This window comes from Orbicella franksi, chromosome 11 (assembly GCF_964199315.1).
Source record: "Orbicella franksi chromosome 11, jaOrbFran1.1, whole genome shotgun sequence".
Taxonomy (NCBI): Eukaryota; Metazoa; Cnidaria; class Anthozoa; order Scleractinia; family Merulinidae; genus Orbicella; species Orbicella franksi.
The window spans coordinates 26,128,322-26,149,636 of NC_138155.1; the positions used below are offsets into that span (position 1 = coordinate 26,128,322).

General features: G+C 39.9%; 2 protein-coding genes and 2 long non-coding RNA genes across 4 annotated transcripts; 2 read left to right on the forward strand and 2 right to left on the reverse strand.

Moving 5' to 3' along the window:
* Positions 1-4,040: 4,040 nt before the first annotated feature.
* LOC145502807 (uncharacterized) lies at positions 4,041-7,953 on the reverse strand. Its single transcript, XM_081482194.1, has 4 exons — positions 6,227-7,953; positions 5,356-5,735; positions 4,603-4,637; positions 4,041-4,501 (listed from the first exon to the last, which is right to left on the reverse strand). Exons 2-4 carry the CDS (start codon positions 5,671-5,673, stop codon positions 4,438-4,440), a joined length of 417 nt encoding a protein of 138 aa, XP_081338320.1. The 5' UTR covers positions 5,674-5,735; positions 6,227-7,953; the 3' UTR covers positions 4,041-4,437.
* Positions 7,954-13,339: 5,386 nt separating this feature from the next.
* Positions 13,340-14,629, reverse strand: LOC145502232 (uncharacterized). Its single transcript, XR_014051296.1, has 2 exons — positions 14,041-14,629; positions 13,340-13,551 (listed from the first exon to the last, which is right to left on the reverse strand). It is a non-coding gene; the product is annotated as an uncharacterized LOC145502232 (long non-coding RNA).
* Positions 14,630-16,474: 1,845 nt separating this feature from the next.
* On the forward strand, positions 16,475-17,062 carry LOC145503041 (uncharacterized). The gene is made up of 2 exons (XR_014051414.1): positions 16,475-16,893; positions 16,956-17,062. It is a non-coding gene; the product is annotated as an uncharacterized LOC145503041 (long non-coding RNA).
* A 35-nt stretch (positions 17,063-17,097) lies between these two features.
* On the forward strand, positions 17,098-19,555 carry LOC145502233 (5-hydroxytryptamine receptor 1E-like). The gene is made up of 3 exons (XM_081481487.1): positions 17,098-17,106; positions 17,208-17,771; positions 19,412-19,555. The coding sequence occupies exons 1-3, from the start codon at positions 17,098-17,100 to the stop codon at positions 19,553-19,555; spliced, it is 717 nt and encodes a 238-aa protein (XP_081337613.1).
* Positions 19,556-21,315: the final 1,760 nt, after the last annotated feature.

Sequence of the window (21,315 nt, forward strand, 5' to 3'; positions counted from 1 at the left end):
AGTGAAGTGTGAGGTTACGATATAGGAAACTAGAAAGTTTTTACTTGGTCAATGTATTGCGTAATACTAGGGAAATAAGTGACTAGCGTCTGTGTCCAAGGTGAGGACCCAGAACAACTGACACTTTAATTTCACTTCCGCCACTCATATTTGTTTTTGCAGAATCGCACCTGGACATTTATTGCTATTTTAACTATTCAGGAAGGATTTTGCAAGACGGGAGATCATCTTCGATGTGGCACTTCGAAATTATTAAAAAAAAAAAAACGCACAAACAAGTTGGATGAAGGCTTGAAGCTGCAATGCTTTTGTTAGTTAGATGTTATTATGGCCGAAATAAAGAACATACCAAATTCAACCGCAGGCGATTCGCTTCCTCCGTCAGCAATTATAATCTGCGCAAGTCTTGTGGTTTTGTCATTTTATCATTTTGGCGAATAACTTTACTGTTATCTGGCTGATTTTTCGAAGAGTTTCTCTACGGACACGAACAAACTTCAGTTTATATAGTCTTGCCGCCAGCGATCTCATGGCAGGCCTGATGGCCTTAACACTGACAATCGCTTGTAGAGTTTGTGTTATTCCAGAACTGTGTTTGGCTATGGACTTGTGTCAGAGGTTTTTAGCAATATCAACGATTATACACCTCCTGGTTATCACCACCGAGCGGTATATCATGATTGTTTACCCAATGGTGTACCCTAGAATTGTGACAAAACCTCGTATTTTGACTGCGCTAGTGTATACGTGGTTTATCTCCCTGTTCGTCTCGCTGATACAGCTTTCCTGGTATGCCCCCGAATGGAAGCAAGTCCCGTCGCTACCGAACGAGGATTTAATCTACGATATTTTCTGTTGGACGATAATCGTGTTGCTTCCTCTGATATTCATGATATACGCCCATATTCACATTCTGGTTGTTGCTAGGTAACAGGTTCTCGCCATCAAGCGACAGACCTTCCACTTATGGACAGCCAAGCAGAAAACAGAAAAGAAAAACGCGCAATTGATTTACGTGGCCATGCTTGGTGTTTTCATCGCGGGGTGAATACCGTATTTCCTGCTCGCAATTGAAACCGAGTCAAACTACACCTTTTTGTTTTTCTATCATGGCTGCGTGAGATGTCGTTGTTTGTTAAGTTTTCCACGAGCCTTTTTAATCCGCTACTTAACACCTACTTCAAGAGTTATTTTAAGGGCGCGGGGGGGGGGGGGGGGTGGGTTGTTGTTATTTCGCAGATGGAAGATTGGTTGCTGTAGACTTCTAGTTCAACACACCAAAACACCTAATAGGCTTAGTATCTACTCAACTCGAACAAGGTTTTCGATGGATAAGAAAGACGACGATCAAATAATCGAGTTAATCACTGTTGTATAAATTACGAGTGTTGTCAACGTTAAGTCCATCAAAGATAGCCCTGACTTATCGAATGCCAGGACAACAAAAAAGCGCGAGATCCAATCAGAACACAAGCCAACTCATCCTAGCGTCACAAAGCGTGGAATATGTCACTTTATAATAAAGTTTCCATATAACGCGCGCTCTGATTGGCTGAGACAGCGTGCTTTATCAGAGAACAGAGCACGGGTTGATGACGGTAAGTTGGTTCCAAATTTTTGCTTCGGAATTTTGACAAATTTGACCCAAATTAAACATTCCCTGTGACTCAGACAAACGCACAGGAAGCGAGCTATTTTTCTACAGTAAATATGGCTCACAGAGACCATTGTTAGCAACACTAGTGTTAAAACTGTACTAAATAACAAGTTTTGCTAGATTCCCGCCGACAAAACATGTACAGCTGTAGCGAAATACACCAATTCTCAACCTAAACAGTGCTTCGATAAAGACATTAATTTTGTTACGAAGGCAGAAATTATACTAAGAAGTAAAACAACGACAGAAAACAATTGAACTGTCTCTGTTTATGATGAGTAGCTTTATTTTTGTAAATTTACAATTAAAAATGCTCATTTGCTCAAACAACACTTACATGTAGTGTAGTAACGCTCGTTCTCCGGTCATCTCAGCGAAGTAAACCGACGAGTGGCCAGTGCAAAACTTGCTCTGATATTCTCTTCTGTGCTCGAAGTAGAACCAATGGGAGCCGTTAAGTCTTGCTAACTTTTGCGCTAGTTTGGGCAATCTTGCTGCATGCGGCTACAAGCCGTAAATAACTGTAGCTCCTTTCAAATTCAACCCGGCATTTCGCATTTTCATCCACAAGCTTTGAGCTCCGCGTTTCGTAATTTCCACTGGAAAAGTGCTCGTTTTCATGGGCCACAATACGGCCGGATTCCTCTGGACTATAAACCTTTACCTGCCTTGAGATCCGTATTTAAAAATTAACTTAAAAGCGAACTTTGAAGGCATCGTTCTTCTCTCGAAAGCCGCTCAAACTTCTCGAAACTGAAAGCTTAGCTGAAGTCCAGTTTGTGATTGACAGCTGTCGCTTCGTTAGCCAATCAAATTATTTGAACAATTCTAACAAGGGTTGTGATTGGCTTATTTTAGCGTGCTTTATCAGAGAACAGTGCACGGCTGACGCCACTTTTGCTCGTTTGGAAAATAAAGTTTGGTTTGAAAATTCAGCCGAATGCGTGGGGAAATTATCTGATTCTTTATCATAAAACAAATAAAGAAGCCTCGACTGTGCTCTGCTCTGTTGTAAAGCACTTAGGAAGCGGTAGAGCACTCAAGAAGTAGGGAAACACACTCGACTACGTCTCGTGTTTTCCCCTACACTTCTTTCGTGCTCTACCGCTTCCTGCGTGCTTTACAACAGAACAGAGCACAGTCGGGGCTTCTTTATTTGTTAATGAATTAATTACGATAGCTTTGAACCTGAGGCCCCGTCCACACTGCGCCGGAGAAATTTGAAAACGGAGGTTTCACTTTATCGACCTGGAAACGCGTCAAATGTTTTCTGTCCACACTACGCTTGAGAAATTTGAAAACGCAATAATCATTGGTCATTTTGGGCAGGAAAATCCCATGATTGTGGTGATGTGATCGTTTTCGAAAAGTTTTGTTTTCCACACTAAAACGCAAAGTCGGCGTTTTTAAATTCCTCCACTTTAAAGAGCGTTTTCGAAAATCTGCGCTTTTTTGACGGATCAGTGTGAACGGTAGGCCTAACCGTAGAAGTAATTAAATTTCTCCGGCGTAGTGTGGATGGAGCCTGACGGGTTGAAAAAGTAAAGATATTTACATTTGAAAAATGGTATAGTCAATGGAAAAATATAGGAATCATTGTTTTGTTGTTTTTTTTTACCTCAAAATAGCATCGCTACCGTAACTTTGTTTTAATTGTAAATTGTAAAATAGCTGTGCTAAAAGATTAAACAAACCCATTCTTGTATAAATGCTAACCAACTGTTGTGCCGTCACACCTACTTATTAGTCTTGTCAACACTTGTTGGACCCTTAGAAGTTTTTCATATTAAACTTATGCTTGTAACATCTGCCTCTACAGATTTTCGTGACATGTCACGTAGTCCGGGGTCAGTCAAAATACGCTAATTTTCGAACATTTTCTCTTTCGTGTATTTCATTTGAATCGCTATTTTTCTTACCTTCAGTTTATAAAACTAACATATATAAGCTTTCTATACTACTGCATTTGAAGGCGATCATTAAAATATTTCGTTCGGAATTTTTACACTTTTGGCTAGCGATTCAGACATCTTACAGAGACGTTCACTCGGATCCGTAGAGTCTGGGGCTAGGACTCTAAGGCGCATGCACTAAACTTAGTTTAAGTTCTATCACTGATTCTCACTGTGTGAAACCATTTGAACAGGGTACGTGTACATGATATAGCAAACCTAAAACAAACAATTCCAAGCATTCTGTTTTTTCATGCAAGGGTAGTTTGTACATCGATCTTCATACTAGCTCTGATGAAGATGGCAGCCAACTTCGTTTAGAGTGTCCCTTAACCTGATCGAGCCGCAAGCGAGCGTCACACATACATATAACCTTTACTTAAACACGACTAGATATCAACGCTTTCAGCTTGCGGGGTTGTGCACCAACTAAATAAAACAAAACGATCACAAAAGTTCAATATTATAAACTACAATAAAACGGATAGTACATTAAACTTAAAGTTTTACAACGCTTGTCGAGGTTAAAAATATTTAAAATGTAATTGGTCGTATGCGGATTTAACACGTTAAAATTAAAGTCCTTTTAGCCCTTTAGAGATGAGGGTTCTATCAGCTTTTGGAGAAGCATCCTCGTTTGCCCCCCAAAACAAATATCTCTCCCACTACCTCTCGGTGGCGGAAAGAGGAGAGACCCTGGGCACAAGGCCTTTGTGTTACGTCATCACCAGGAAAACCACGTGGGCTTAGTCGCCTTCAGATGGCGCCTTTCTTCAATGGGCTTGATAATCGGCGGAATTTGACGAAATCCCTTCTCGCTAATTTAAGTCACAGTTTTCGGCAGCCTGCAAAGTCCGGGATTTTTGTTGGAATTCTATCCTGCAACCATTTTCTGAACATGGAAGCAAAGAATAAAGTTATCGTCAGGTAATGATTTTAAAGCGTGATTTTATAAATTAGTTTAGTATTCATCAAGAAAATATAAATTCTCACCTCGAGTACATTCTTTCGCCTAAATATGGAAGATCCTGAAACAGATTAATTCGACAAATTAAATTTCACTGAAATTTTAGTTAAGTAGCAAATCTCGTTTAAAAGCTAATAGCTAGAAGACTCTTTTACAGTTGGTAGTTAATTCCCCGAGGCCTCAATGAAGAGAGCGTTTGTTTCTCGTAATATAGTCACGCAAAGGGTATTTCAGATATTAATACTTGTTGTGTAGTGTATCACAGAGGACGCCTTGTGTACTATACATGACAATAATTAAGGTCATTGCCCAGTATTGTATTGCGCATCCCTACTGCGCACAATTTCACGCGTGATTAGCGCGCGCGCATTAAAAAATGGCGGCTGTTTCTTTACAGCTGGACCTCGCCATGGAGGTAAATCGTCATTTTCTCGCAAACGAGTATGGTGACCTATAATTTTTTTTCTGTTGCTTTGAATTGAGTAATAAATTTCTCTGTGTAAAATAAATATGGACCAGTTCTCAGTGTCGAACAAAAAGCAATCGTCGGAAACGTGAATTTAGCAAGCAATCGTAACTACAATCATGGTGCTATTATAAGGATTTATATGGGTATGAACAAGGTACTTTTGCTCCTAAACGAACATGGGAACCCCTCATTTTTATTTCAAAATTTAAGTTCCTATGATATAAACAATCGATAGGCAAAGTTTCACAAAAATCTCAGTGCAGGTTTTATTTCAGCGGAATGACCTTAAGCCACCGTTCTGCATACCCACCTCGTTAGGTTCCAGTTCCTCGTCTTCCTTTCGGAGATCTCGAATTCCAATGAACCTTCTGTTGCTGCATACGCAAGCACTCTTTGAATTTACCACATCTCTGAGAGTCACTCGCGGAGCACGTGATTTGCACGTGCTAGCCCAGGAAGTTGCATGTATAGTTGGTCCTAGTGGATGTCCACTGCTCATGTGCAAAGAATATTTGTGATGTGATATACTTGGCTCGGTATGAAAGCGTTCAAGGTTTGCTTCAGAGTGTTTCACTAGTGGAGGAGGGCATGTTCGAACGCGTCGTTGTGGTTTCGCTACTCCGCACATAAATGTTGACGAAGAAGGAGGCGCCACTGTCTGGAAAATGACGCCTGTTGGAGGTGGATTGTCTGAAACAAAAAAACAAAAAAAAAAAAAAGGAAAAAAAAGCCTAGTATAAGGGCTAATAGGGTTTAAGGATTGCTTAGAACTAGTCAAAATTTGAAATGTCAGCTGAGAAATAAAGGCGTTTTTAATGGATCTGAAACCTCTTAAATTTACTAATAGCTCAGAGATTGTAGGTGGACTGAAACTTAACTGAAAGCTGATATTCTCAGAATATAGTATACCCATGGCCATTCGGACCAGCTCCTTAATTAGTAATCAGATGCCAGAAAATTGAACATTTGTAGCATTTTATGTGGATACTAGCTTTGGGTTAGCTGCTGTGAGACACTGATTAGCCTCCTAGACGTAGAACCTGGCACTTCTGTAAGGTGAAAAGTTCCGCCCAAATATTCTATGACAACCATTTGCTTCTGCTAACATTATAAAACGGATACTATGTTAGAAGCAGCATTTTAAAAGTGTTCAAAATGACTGATAAAACGTTAGGTAGTACCTGTGTGCAGTACGCGAGTGGAAAGCGTTTGTTTCGATTTAAGTCTTCCCTTGGCTGACCTCGGTTTTGTAGTAATCTCCACGTCGATAACGTCACGGACAGATAGCGAGTGAGACACACGAATTGAAGGAAGAAAAAAGAAGAAATGCTTCAGTAGATGAGAAAAAGTCGGTTTGTTTTGACCCTAGAACTACCCGCAAATACACTTAGCTACTACTTGATCGATTGCCCTACTGACTTGACTGACTGACTGACTGACTGCATGACTGAATGACTGACTAAATGACGGATGAACGGACTGACATACTGATTGACAGTATCTGAAATATGCAGGTATATTTTGAGATTAAATAATGTTATTTAGTCTATTTTATGTTAAGTTATTTGTAATGCCTTCTCAGTCGTTCGGTGTTGCGTTACGCATCCCGTCATCCCCTAGTTCTAATACGGGACTTAAAAAAGGGGCTCCTCGTGCTAGGAGAACGTTTTCGCAACGTCCGTGTATTTTCAGTGTGTATTTGTAGCTTTGTTACCTGTTTACTCAAGCTTCACCCGAAGCCATTCCCGAGTACGTTCCATTACAGTCTTTGACAATCTTATCCGGACATTGTGGTAAGGAAATCCTCTCATGCCTTACTTTGAACTTTAACCTGTTCAAGCTGTAATAATTCGTCCCAGCACCGTGGAAAATAAACCGGAGTAGAACTGTTAGACGTGTGGTCGTACCAATGTTTCTCGCGCCCCGTTCTGCATAGAAAGGCGGCCGCTACATTATTTTCCACAGTTAGCTTTGTCCAAGATAAATAAATCTGAAACTAATTATAGATCACCCATATTCATTCATTTCTGAGTACTCATCGTAACGTAAATTTGTTCACAGCAGTAATGTTATGAACTATTTCTAACAGATAAAGATGGCAGACTTCCACTGCTCCACACTAATTAAATTCGTGAAAAATAACTAAGCCGAAGCAGAGCAGAACCGTACAATAGTCTTTCTAAAACACTCCAGCAGTTTCCTGTCAGCTGTAGCACCCTTCTCTACTTCAAAATACTTCTTAAGACTCCCTGTGAGGGGTACTCCCTGAAATGTTGGGTGGGGGTGTGCGGCCCACTTCCCAACACCCTTACCCTATTCATGACCAAAATCTACGATTTTTGCTAACCCTATTTATGACCGTTGCGGCTGCCACAGTTGCCCTAAACATAAGTTATGAAGGGCTTTTTCTAAGAAACATAGCCAATTCAAGACTAAAGTGCTAAAACCATGCCCTATTTACGACCAAAATGGCCGAAATCGATACCCTATTTATGACCAAAACTGCTGAAAAACCATACCCTTTGGGACCACACATACCTATAGAGCCCAAACAAGGGAGTACCCCCCTCCCCCCGGGAAAGACTCACACGTTGTTCATGCCTATTTTATGATACTTGTTTCTTGAATGTCGTTTACTTTCATGTCTGAAAGCAACTGTTTTTATGTTATTATATTTGATATTTGAAAGGTTTTATTTATAACTATTATATTTGTTTAAGTATACTAACTGTAGCCTCCATACATTAATCCAAGAGAATATGTTTCGATTTATGTTATCAGTGGCGGATCTAGGGGACGGAGGCCCGGTAGGCCCGAACCCCCCTCCCCCCCCCCCCCTTTATTTTGGGTAAAGACAAAAAGAAGAAATTACCCCCTTAGCTCAAGGTCTGGATCCGCCCTGGTTATCAATGAGTTGAAATAAAATTCACGTGTAGAGAATAATGTCAAGGTTATGTTATGTCATCCATTATCGAATAACAGCAGCAGCAGGTATAAATATTTGTCCTTCTATGGGGTTAAAATTTTTCTTAGAGCCTAAGGGTGTTTATATGTGTAGTTAATTGTGATTCCTTTTAAGGTGTTTGACGCAACCAGCTTTTACGAGAAGAAGCGCAGCAACGCACCAAAAATCTTTGATACATTCGCACATTCTGATTTAGGGATTTATTTAGGGCCACACCACAGACGTTTTTCTTCCATCAAGATCAATCCTGGCGCAGTTCCTGACTTTTAACAGACTACCCCAACCTTGTAGAGTTCGTTTCAAGTTCTATTCAGTTTCTGGGTATAGCTTGTGAAGACGACAGATTAGTGGGCTAAAAGACTATTGACTATGTATCGTCAATTTGTTGTTGTTGTTGTTGTTGTTTATGACTTTTATGGCTGCTTGGCTTAGAAAAGATAGGGCTAGGTCGAACTAACTAAGTGAGCACTAAGAAGATCTAAGAACTGCCCAACGGGCTTCTATCAGGCACGGTTAAAGGAGCGTGCTCTCATGCAGTAATTTGTGAACATCGTGTCGACAGAAACGACAGTCTGGAGAATTTAATTCGATTAAAAATATAGTTAGCTATTACACGATTCACGTGCGTGTGCATTTGACATTTGCAAGTTATGTAATATCTGTTGAGACTTCTTTGTTATGTAATCTGACTTTATCTATATCAATAACAGTTGGAATCGGAGAGCTTCAGTACCTTTGGGTCAATATTTGTCAGTTTTGTCTATCAGCTGTAGTTAATTGCAGCACTTTTCAGCATGTTCATGTTCTAAGTGGACATTATACAGAGAGCTACAATTTGGCACTGTTTCTCTCTGCTAATTCTTGTCCGTTCGCAGTTAAACCATTTCAGTACCTCTAAAGCCCCTAAGGCCACACCCATGCATAAGATTCAGTGATATCTTTCAAGCAGGGGTTCTCTTTGAAATTGCCGATGTAAGCATCCTGGTTGGTTTTATACACTAGTAACCCTATACCACAGCTGTAATGTTATGAACTATTTCTAACAGACAAAGATGGCAGACTTCCACTGCTCCACACTAATTAAATTCGTGAAAAATAACTAAGCCGAAGCAGAGCAGAACTGTAAAATAGTCTCTCTAGAACACTCCAGCAGTTTCCTGTCAGCTGTAGCACTGTAGCTGTAGTTCATACTATCTGACGTAAACTGCATTCCGATATTTCACTCTGTTCATCAGTGCTATAGATACAACAAATCAGATGGTTAAATGGCTATTCACTTGTATTACTCAGATGTATCTCACCTACTTTTCTGTGTGTATTACGCAGCCGGACATGTTATAAACTGTATAAAGTGTGAGGTTACGATATAGGAAACTAGAAAGGTTTTACTTGGCCGATGTATTGCGTAATACTAGGAAAATAAGTGACTAGCGTCTGTGTCCAAGGTGAGGACCCAGAACAACTGACACTTTAATTTCACTTCCGCCACTCATATTTGTTTTTGCAGAATCGCACCTGGACATTTATTGTTGTTTTAACTATTCAGGAAGGATTCTGCAAGACGGGAGATCATATTCAATGTGACACTTCAAAATTATTAAAAAAAAAAGGCACAAACAAGTTGGATGAAGGCGTGGAGCTGCAATGCTTTTGGTAGTTAGATGTTATTATGCCCGAAATGAAGAACATATCAAATTCAACCGCAGGCGATTCGCTTCCTCCGTCAGCAATTATAATCTGCGCAAGTCTTGTGGTTTTGTCATTTTATCATTTTGGCGAATAACTTTACTGTTATCTGGCTGATTTTTCGAAGAGTTTCTCTAGGGACACGAACAAACTTCTGTTTATGTAGTCTTGCAGCCAGCGATCTCATGGCAGGCCTGATGGCCTTACCAATGACAACCGCTTGTACAGTTTGTGTTATTCCAGAACTGTGTTTGGCTATGGACTTGTGTCAGAGGTTTTTAGTAATATCAACGATTATACACCTCCTGGTTATCACCACCGAGCGGTATATCATGATTGTTTACCCAATGGTGTACCCTAGAATTGTGACAAAACCTCGTATTTTGACTGCGCTAGTGTATACGTGGTTTATCTCCCTGTTCGTCTCGCTGATACAGCTTTCCTGGTATGCCCCCGAATGGAAGCAAGTCCCGTCGCTTCCGAACGAGGATTTAATCTACGATATTTTCTGTTGGACGATAATCGTGTTGCTTCCTCTGATATTCATGATATACGCCCATATTTACATTCTGGTTGTTGCTAGGTAACAGGTTCTCGCCATCAAGCGACAGACCTTCCACTTATGGACAGCCAAGCAGAAAACAGAAAAGAAAAACTCGCAATTGATTTACGTGGCCATGCTTGGTGTTTTCATCGCGGGGTGGATACCGTATTTCCTGCTCGTAATTGAAACCGAGTCAAACTACACCTTTTTGTTTTTCTATCATGGCTGCGTGAGATGTCGTTGTTTGTTAAGTTTTCCACGAGCCTTTTTAATCCGCTACTTAACACCTACTTCAAGAGTGATTTTAAGGGGGGAGGGGGGGGGGGTGTTGTTGTTGTTATTTCGCAGATGGAAGATTGGTTGCTGTAGACTTCTAGTTCAACACACCAAAACACCAAATAGACTTAGTGTCTACTCAACTCGAACAACATTTTCGATGGATAAGAAAGAAGACGATCAAATAATCGAGTTAATCACTGTTGTATAAATTACGAGTGTTGTCAACGTTAAGTCCATCAAAGATAGCCCTGACTTATCGAATGCCAGGACAATTAACAAAAAAGCGAGAGATCCAATCAGAACACAAGCCAACTCATCCTAGCGTCACAAAGCGTGGAATATGTCACTTGAATTAATTACGATAGCTTTGAACCTGAGGCCCCGTCCACACTGCGCCGGAGAAATTTGAAAACGGAGGTTTCACTCTATCGACCTGGAAACGCGTCAAATGTTTTCTGTCCACACTACGCTTGAGAAATTTGAAAACGCAATAATCATTGGTCATTTTGGGCAGGAAAATCCCATGATTGTCGTGATGTGATCGTTTTCGAAAAGCTTTGTTTTTCACACTAAAACGCAAAGTCGGCGTTTTTAAATTCCTCCACTTTGAAGAGCGTTTTCGAAAATCTGCGCTTTCTTGACGGATCAGTGTGAACGGTAGGCCTAACCGTAGAAGTAATTAAATTTCTCCGGCGTAGTGTCGACGGAGCCTGACTGGTTGAAAAAGTAAGGATATTTACATTTGGAAAATGGTATAGTCAATGGAAAAATATAGGAATGACACATACAGTAAAGCCATTTATTTTCATTGTTTTTGTTTTTGTTTTTGTTTTTGTGTTTTACCTCAAAATAGCATCACTACCGTAACTTTGTTTTAATTGTAAATTGTAAAATAGCTGTGCTAAAAGATTAAACAAACCCATTCTTGTATAAATGCTAACCAACTGTTGTGCCGTCACACCTACTTATTAGTCTTGTCAACACTTGTTGGACCCTTAGAAGTTTTTCATATTAAACTTACGCTTGTAACATCTGCCTCTACAGATTTTCGTGACATGTCACGTAGTGCGGGGTCAGTCAAAATACGCTAATTTTCGAACATTTTCTCTTTCGTGCATTTCATTTGAATCGCTATTTTTCTTACCTTCAGTTTATAAAACTAACATATATAAGCTTTCTATAGCACTGCATTTGAAGGCGATCATTAAAATATTTCGTTCGGAATTTTTACACTTTTGGTTAGCGATTCAGACATCTTACAGAGACGTTCGCTCGCATCCGTAGAGTCTGGGGCTAGAACTCTAAGGCGCATGCACTAAACTTAGTTTAAGTTCTATTACTGATTCTCACTGTATGAAACCATTTGAACAGGGTACGTGTACATGATATAGCAAACCTAAAACAAACAATTCCAAGCATTCTGTTTTTTCATGCAAGGGTAGTTTGCACATCGATCTTCATACTAGCTCTGATGAAGATGGCAGCCAACCTCGTTTAGAGTGTCCCTTAACCTGATCGAGCCGCAAGCGAGCGTCACACATACATATAACCTTTACTTAAACACGACTAGATATCAACGCTTTCAGCTTGCGGGGTTGTGCACCAACTAAAAAAACAAAACGATCACAAAAGTTCAATATTATACAATAAAACGGATAGTACATTAAACTAAAAGTTTTACAACGCTTGTCGAGGTTAAAAATATTTAAAATGTAATTGGTCGTATGCGGATTTAACACGTTAAAATTAAAGTCCTTTTAGCCCTTTAGAGATGAAGGTTCTATCAACCTTTGGAGAAGCATCCTCGTTTGCCCCCAAGGGCAAATATCTCTCCCACTACCTCTCGGTGGCGGAAACAGGAGAGACCCTGGGCACAAGGCCTTTGTGTTACGTCATTACCAGGAAAACCACGTGGGTTTAGTCGCCTTCAGATGGCGCCTTTCTTCAATGGGCTTGATAATCGGCGGAATTTGACGAAATCCCTTCTCGCTAATTTAAGTCACAGTTTTCGGCAGCCTGCAAAGTCCGGGATTTTTGTTGGAATTCTATCCTGCAACCATTTTCTGAACATGGAAGCAAAGAATAAAGTTATCGTCAGGTAATGATTTTAAAGCGTGATTTTATAAATTAGTTTAGTATTCATCAAGAAAATATAAATTCTCACCTCGAGTACATTCTTTCGCCTAAATATGGAAGATCCTGAAACAGATTAATTCGACAAATTAAATTTCACTGAAATTTTAGTTAAGTAGCAAATCTCGTTTAAAAGCTAATAGCTAGAAGACTCTTTTAGAGATGGTAGTTAATTCCCCGAGGCCTGAATGAAGAAAGCGTTTGTTTCTCGTAATATAGCCACGCAAAGGCTATTTCAGATATTAATACTTGTTGTGTAGTGTATCACAGAGGACACCTTGTGTACTATACATGACAATAATTAAGGTCATTGCCCAGTATTGTATTGCGCATCCCTACTGCGTATAATTTCACGCGTGATTAGCGCGCGCGCATTAAAAAATGGCGGCTTTTTCTCTACAGCTGGACCTCGCCATAGAGGTAAATCGTCATTTTCTCGCAAACGAGTATGGTGACCTATAATTTTTTTTCTGTTGCTTTGAATTGAGTAATAAATTTCTCTGTGTAAAATAAATATGGACCAATTCTCAGTGTCGAACAAAAAACAATCGTCGGAAACGTGAATTTAGCAAGCAATCGTAACTACAATCATGGTGCTATTATAAGGATTTATATGGGTATGAACAAGGTACTTTTGCTCCTAAACGAACATGGGAACCCCCCATTTTTATTTCAAAATTTAAGTTCCTATGATAAGTTCCTGCTCATGTGCAGAGAATATTTGTGATGTGATATACTTGGCTCGGTATGAAAGCGTTCAAGGTTTGCTTCAGAGTGTTTCACTAGTGGAGGAGGGCATGTTCGAACGCGTCGTTGTGGTTTCGCTACTCCGCACATAAATGTTGGCGAAGAAGGAGGGGCCACTGTCTGGAAAATGACGCCTGTTGGAGGTGGATTGCCTGAAACAAAAAAAAACAAAAAACAAAGGAAAAAAAAGCCTAGTATAAGGGCTAATAGGGTTTAAGGATTGCTTAGAACTAGTCAAAATTTGAAATGTCAGCTGAGAAATAAAGGCGTTTTTAATGGATCTGAAACCTCTTAAATTTACTAATAGCTCAGAGATTGTACGTGGACTGAAACTTAACTGAAAGCTGATATTCTCAGAAAGTAGTATACCCATGGCCATTCGGACCAGCTCCTTAATTAGTAATCAGATGCCAGAAAATTGAACATTTGTAGCGTTTTATGTGGATACTAGCTTTGGGTTAACTGCTGTGAGACACTGATTAGCCTCCTAGACGTAGAACCTGGCACTTCTGTAAGGTGAAAAGTTCCGCCCAAATATTCTATGACAACCATTTGCTTCTGCTAACATTATAAAACGTATACTATGCTAGAAGCAGCATTTTAAAAGTGTTCAAAATGACTGATAAAACGTTAGGTAGTACCTGTGTGCATTACGCGAGTGGAAAGCGTTTGTTTCGATTCAAGTCTTCCCTTGGCTGACCTCGGTTTTGTAGTAATCTCCACGTCGATAACGTCACGGACAGATAGCGAGTGAGACACACGAATTGAAGGAAGAAATCTTAAAGAAGAAATGTTTCAGTAGATGAGAAAAAGTCGGTTTGTTTTGACCCTAGAACTACCCGCAAATACACTTAGCTGCTACTTGATCGATTGCCCTACTGACTTGACTGACTGACTGACTGACTGACTGACTGCATGACTGAATGACGGACTAAATGACGGACAAACGGACTGACTGACTGATTGACAGTATCTGAAATATGCAGGTATATTTTAAGATTAAATAATGTTATTTAGTCTATTTCATGTTAAGTTATTTCCCACAGTTAACTTTGTCCAAGATAAATAAATCTGAAACTAATTATAGATTACCCATATTCATTTCTGAGTACTCATCGTAACGTAAATTTGTTCACAGCAGTAATGTTATGAACTATTTCTAACAGACAAAGATGGCAGACTTCCACTGCTCCACACTAATTAAATTCGTGAAAAATAACTAAGCCGAAGCAGAGCAGAACTGTACAATAGTTTTTCTAAAACAACCCAGCAGTTTCTTGTCAGCTGTAGCACCCTTCTCTACTTCAAAATACTTCTTAAGACTCCCTGTGAGGGGTACTCCCTGAAATGTTGGGTGGGGTGTCCGGTCCACTTCCCAACACCCTTATCCTATTCATGACCAAAATCTACGATTTTTGCTAACCCTATTTATGACCGTTGCGGCTGGCACAGTTGCCCTAAACATAAGTTATGAAGGGCTTTTTCTAAGAAACATACCCAATTCAAGACTAAAGTGCTAAACCCATACTCTATTTAAGACCAAAATGGCCAAAATCGATACCCTATTTATGACCAAAACTGCTGAAAAACCATACCGTTTAGGCCCACACATATCTATAGAGCCCAAACAAGGGAGTACCCCCCTCCCCCCGGGAAAGACTTACACGTTGTTCATGCCCATTTTATGATACTTGTTTCTTGAATGTCGTTTACTTTCATGTCTGAAAGCAACTGTTTTTATGTTATTATATTTGATATTTGAAAGGTTTTATTTATAACTATTATATTTGTTTTAGTATCATAAGTATAATAACTGTAGCCTCCATACATTAATCCAAGAGAATATGTTTCGATTTATGTTATCAGTGGCGGATCTAGGGGACGGAGGCCCGGTAGGCCGAAACCCCCCCCCCCCCTTTATTTTGGGTAAAAACAAAAAGAAGAAATTACCCCCTTAGCTCAAGGTCTGGATCCGCCCTGGTTATCAATGAGTTGAATTAAAATTCACGTGTAGAGAATAATGTCAAGGTTATGTTCTGTCATCCATTATCGAATAACAGCAGCAGCAGGTATAAATATTTGTCCTTCTATGGGGTTAAATTTTTTTTTAGAGCCTAAGGGTGTTTATATGTGTAGTTAATTGTGATTCCTTTTAAGGTGTTTGACGCAACCAGCTTTTACGAGAAGAAGCGCAGCAACGCACCAAAAATCTTTGATACATTCGCACATTCTGATTTAGGGATTTATTTGGGGCCACACCACAGACGTTTTTCTTCCATCAAGATCAATCCTGGAGCAGTTCCTGACTTTTAATAGACTACCCCAACCTTGTAGAGTTCGTTTCAAGTTCTATTCAGTTTCTGGGTATAGCTTGTGAAGACGACAGATTAGTGGGCTAATAGACTATTGACTATGTATTGTCAATTTGTTGTTGTTGTTGTTGTTGTTTATGACTTTTATGGCTGCTTGGCTTAGAAAAGATACGACTAGGTCGAACTAAGTAAGTGAGCACTAAGAAGATCTAAGAACTGCCTAACGGGCTTCTATTAGGCATGGTTAAAGGAGCGTGCTCACATGCGGTAATTTTCGAACATCACGTCGACAGAAACGACAGTCTAGAGAATTTAATTCGATTAAAAATATAGTTAGCTATTACACGATTCACGTGCATGTGCATTTGACATTTGCAAGTTATGTAATATCTGTTGAGACTTCTTTGTTATGTAATCTGACTTTATCTATATCAATAACAGTTCGAATCGGAGAGCTTCAGTACCTTTGGGGTCAATATTTGTCAGTTTTGTCTATCAGCTGTAGTTAATTGCAGCACTTTTCAGCATGTTCGTGTTCTAAGTGGACATTATGCAGAGAGCTACAATTTGGCACTGTTTCTCTCTGCTAATTCTTGTCCGTTCGCAGTTAAACCATTTCAGTACCTCTAAAGCCTCTAAGGCCACACCCATGCATAAGATTCAGTGATATCTTTCAAGCAGGGGTTCTCTTTGAAACTCCCAATGTAAGCATCCTGGTTGGTTTTATACACTGGTAACCCTATACCACAGCTGTAATGTTATGAACTATTTCTAACAGACAAAGATGGCAGACTTCCACTGCTCCACACTAATTAAATTCGTGAAAAATAACTAAGCCGAAGCAGAGCAGAACTGTAAAATAGTCTTTCTAGAACACTCCAGCAGTTTCCTGTCAGCTGTAGCACTGTAGCTGTAGTTCATACTATCTGACGTAAACTGCATTCCGATATTTCACTCTGTTCATCAGTGCTATAGATACAACAAATCAGTTGGTTAAATAGCTATTCACTTGCATTACTCAGATGTATCTCGCCTACTTTTCTGTGTGTATTATGCAGCCGGACATGTTGTAAACTGTATAAAGTGAAGTGTGAGGTTACGATATTGGAAACTAGAAAGTTTTTACTTGGTCGATGTATTGCGTAATACTAGGAAAATAAGTGACTAGCGTCTGTGTCCAAGGTGAGGACCCAGAACAACTGACACTTTAATTTCACTTCCGCCACTCATATTTGTTTTTGCAGAATCGCACCTGGACATTTATTGTTGTTTTAACTATTCAGGAAGGATTTTGCAAGACGGGAGATCATCTTCGATGTGGCACTTCGAAATTATTAAAAAAAAAACAAAACGCACAAACAAGTTGGATGAAGGCTTGAAGCTGCAATGCTTTTGGTAGTTAGATGTTATTACGGCCGAAATGAAGAACATATCAAATTTAACCGCAGGCGATTCGCTTCCTCCGTCAGCAATTATAATCTGCGCAAGTCTTGTAGTTTTGTCATTTTATCATTTTGGCGAATAACTTTACCGTTATCTGGCTGATTTTTCGAAGAGTTTCTCTACGGATACGAACAAACTTCTGTTTATGTAGTCTTGCCGCCAGCGATCTCATGGCAGGCCTGATGGCTTTACCACTGACAATCGCTTGTACAGTTTGTGTTATTCCAGAACTGTGTTTGGCTATGGACTTGTGTCAGAGGTTTTTAGCAATATCCGCAACGATTATACACCTCCTGGTTATCACCACCGAGCGGTATATCATGATTGTTTACCCAATGTTGTACCCTAGAATTGTGACAAAACCTCGTATTTTGACTGCGCTTGTGTATACGTGGTTTATCTCCCTGTTCGTCTCGCTGATACAGCTTTCCTGGTATGCCCCCGAATGGAAGCAAGTCCCGTCGCTACCGAACGAGGATTTAATCTACGATATTTTCTTTGTGACGATAATCGTATTGCTTCCTCTGATATTCATGATATACGCCCATATTCACATTCTGGTTGTTGCTAGGCAACAGGTTCTCGCCATCAAGCGACAGACCTTCCACTTATGGACAGCTAACCAGAAAACAGAAAAAAACAAGAAGATCTGTTAGATCTTATAACCGCGCTTTTAAAATTTAACTGTTCGCTTAGCACTACCGTCGGAACGCAGTGCACATTCCATAGCAGTCATTGATGATTCTTTTCTTACTGTAGACATCACATCACTTGATCAACACAAACTGTATTATTGCACCATCAGTGGTAGCCTTTGACAAATCTCCGATGACTTAATGGTCTTAATCTAGAACTTTCTTCGGGATATGTATGGGCATGAACGATATCAACGACACAATAATAACACTATTAATAACAGCTTTCTTTCTTAAAAGTCATGATTAAATTTAATTGGTGTTTTCCACGAGTAAAGGGCTAGCAAAGTAGTCACACAAGTCATAAAAAAACCCTATCCCGACCGATGTATCGATTTTGGTCACTCCAGTGACCACAGATTGAAAACGTGACAGAAAATTGGCGTTACTTTTGATTCTCACCAAATTTGTCGTATCCCCCCCCCTCGGGAGAATTTTGTTAAGTTAGCTAATTTAGTATGCAAGCCACCGTAATGGCGGTCGCCGCCGGCGAAATGTTTATTTGCTCAAAATTGGGGCAAAATCTTTCGGAGATGGAAATCAGGACATTTGTAAGGATACAGAAAGTAATTTGGGACCGGTTGCTGGCTTCTAAGGCTGAATTTATCCAGTAAGCTGTATTTTCGTTTTCGTGTCGAAAGCCACGCGATGAAATATTATCGGCTTGTTCTGCTGTCTTGTTCTGTTTTTTCTCTTTGTAGTTTTTGTAGCCCGCCGAGGCCAGTGTTTCGTCTAAATCAGTTGAAAAAGGTTCGAAAAAGATGTTCCCATTCAAGTTTAAACTCTCAGGCGATAATTGTGGAGTTTTTTGGCCGAAACGTCGGCTTTGTTATGTTGGTGTTTTTCGGTTGCTATGGGCGACCGTTGCTTCCTTTGTTAGGACAAGTCTGGGAAGTGAGGTCACAAAAAAATTCTAATTAATTCTGGTTTTGTTCGATTTCGCTGAAATTTTAACACGATAAAGTTGGATTGTTAACGAATAGATTTACCGCCTGCCGATGTGTGGTAGCTATTAACGCTGAAGTGTTATATCGCTTCGAAGTCAGGGTTTTGAAGAGATTTTTTTGCAACATGTGGGTTCGGCGTGATTTTGTAATCTGAGGTTTCGGTTGACCCCGAAGGAAAAAATATCCGGAAAAGGTCATTTCATCGACGATTCAAACAAATATAAATATGTATATGTTCCGAGCTAAATTTCTGGTGAAAAAATATAATTTTTGACGAGCGCTGGGTTTTTAATTTATTCCCGCGAAAGATGAGATTTATTGTTTCAACAGCTTTTGGCGAGTAAACATCACAGGTTGCGTGACTCAAAATTTGGCTGAGTGGAAGCTTGGGTCTGCTCGCACCGAAGTCGAAAAAAAAAAAACCACGGGTAAACCATGAACCGCGCTCGGCCCATGGCCGCGCGGTTAAAAAAACGCGCAATTGATTTAGGTGGCCATGCTTGGTATTTTCATCGCGGGGTGAATACCGTATTTCCTGCTCGCAATTGAAACCGAGTCAAACTACACCTTTTTGTTTTTCTATCATGGCTGCGTGAGATGTCGTTGTTTTTTAAGTTTTCCACGAGCCTTTTTAATCCGCTACTTAACACCTACTTCAAGAGTGATTTTAAGGGGGGGGGGGGGGGGTTGTTATTGTTATTTCGCAGACCAAAACACCAAATAGGCTTAGTGTCTACTCAACTCGAACAAGATTTTTGATGGATAAGAAAGAAGACGATCAAATAATCGAGTTAATCACTGTTGTATAAATTACGAGTGTTGTCAACGTTAAGTCCATCAAAGATAGCCCTGACTTATCGAATGCCAGGACAAGAAAAAAGCGCGAGATCCAATCAGAACACAAGCCAACTCATCCTAGCGTCACAAAGCGTGGAATATGTCACTTGAATTAATTACGATAGCTTTGAACCTGAGGCCCCGTCCACACTGCGCCGGAGAAATTTGAAAACGGAGGTTTCACTCTATCGACCTGGAAACGCGTCAAATGTTTTCTGTCCACACTACGCTTGAGAAATTTGAAAACGCAATAATCATTGGTCATTTTGGGCAGGAAAATCCCATGATTGTCGTGATGTGATCGTTTTCGAAAAGCTTTGTTTTCCACACTAAAACGCAAAGTCGGCGTTTTAAATTCCTCCACTTTGAAGAGCGTTTTCGAAAATCTGCGCTTTCTTGACGGATCAGTGTGAACGGTAGGCCTAACCGTAGAAGTAATTAAATTTCTCCGGCGTAGTGTCGACGGAGCCTGACTGGTTGAAAAAGTAAGGATATTTACATTTGGAAAATGGTATAGTCAATGGAAAAACATAGGAATGACACATACAGTAAAGCCATTTATTTTCATTGTTTTTGTTTTTGTTTTTGTTTTTGTGTTTTACCTCAAAATAGCATCACTACCGTAACTTTGTTTTAATTGTGAATTGTAAAATAGCTGTGCTAAATGATTAAACAAACCCATTCTTGTACAAATGCTAACCAACTGTTGTGCCGTCACACCTACTTATTAGTCTTGTCAACACTTGTTGGACCCTTAGAAGTTTTTCATATTAAACTTACGCTTGTAACATCTGCCTCTACAGATTTTCGTGGCACGTCACGTAGTCCGGGGTCAGTCCAAATACGCTAATTTTCGAACATTTTCTCTTTCGTGCATTTCATTTGAATCGCTATTTTTCTTACCTTCAGTTTATAAAACTAACATATATAAGCTTTCTATAGCACTGCATTTGAAGGCGATCATTAAAATATTTCGTTCGGAATTTTTACACTTTTGGTTAGCGATTCAGACATCTTACAGAGACGTTCGCTCGCATCCGTAGAGTCTGGGGCTAGAACTCTAAGGCGCATGCACTAAACTTAGTTTAAGTTCTATTACTGATTCTCACTGTATGAAACCATTTGAACAGGGTACGTGTACATGATATAGCAAACCTAAAACAAACAATTCCAAGCATTCTGTTTTTTCATGCAAGGGTAGTTTGCACATCGATCTTCATACTAGCTCTGATGAAGATGGCAGCCAACCTCGTTTAGAGTGTCCCTTAACCTGATCGAGCCGCAAGCGAGCGTCACACATACATATAACCTTTACTTAAACACGACTAGATATCAACGCTTTCAGCTTGCGGGGTTGTGCACCAACTAAAAAAACAAAACGATCACAAAAGTTCAATATTATACAATAAAACGGATAGTACATTAAACTAAAAGTTTTACAACGCTTGTCGAGGTTAAAAATATTTAAAATGTAATTGGTCGTATGCGGATTTAACACGTTAAAATTAAAGTCCTTTTAGCCCTTTAGAGATGAAGGTTCTATCAGCCTTTGGAGAAGCATCCTCGTTTGCCCCCAAGAGCAAATATCTCTCCCACTACCTCTCGGTGGCGGAAACAGGAGAGACCCTGGGCACAAGGCCTTTGTGTTACGTCATTACCAGGAAAACTATGTGGGCTTAGTC

What these genes read in the sequence shown, in the direction of transcription:
- LOC145502233 (XM_081481487.1), top strand. An exon ending in AGACCTTCCACTTATGGACA is followed by an intron (nt 17,772 to 19,411) that starts GCTAACCAGAAA and finishes TTGTTTTTTAAG; the next exon opens with TTTTCCACGAGCCTTTTTAA.
- LOC145502807 (XM_081482194.1), bottom strand. Translation starts at nt 5,673, where the DNA reads ATGTGCGGAGTAGCGAAACCACAACGACGCGTTCGAACATGCCCTCCT. An exon ending in AGGAACTGGAACCTAACGAG is followed by an intron (nt 4,638 to 5,355) that starts GTGGGTATGCAG and finishes AATCTGTTTCAG; the next exon opens with GATCTTCCATATTTAGGCGA. An exon ending in GGCGAAAGAATGTACTCGAG is followed by an intron (nt 4,502 to 4,602) that starts GTGAGAATTTAT and finishes TTCCATGTTCAG; the next exon opens with AAAATGGTTGCAGGATAGAA.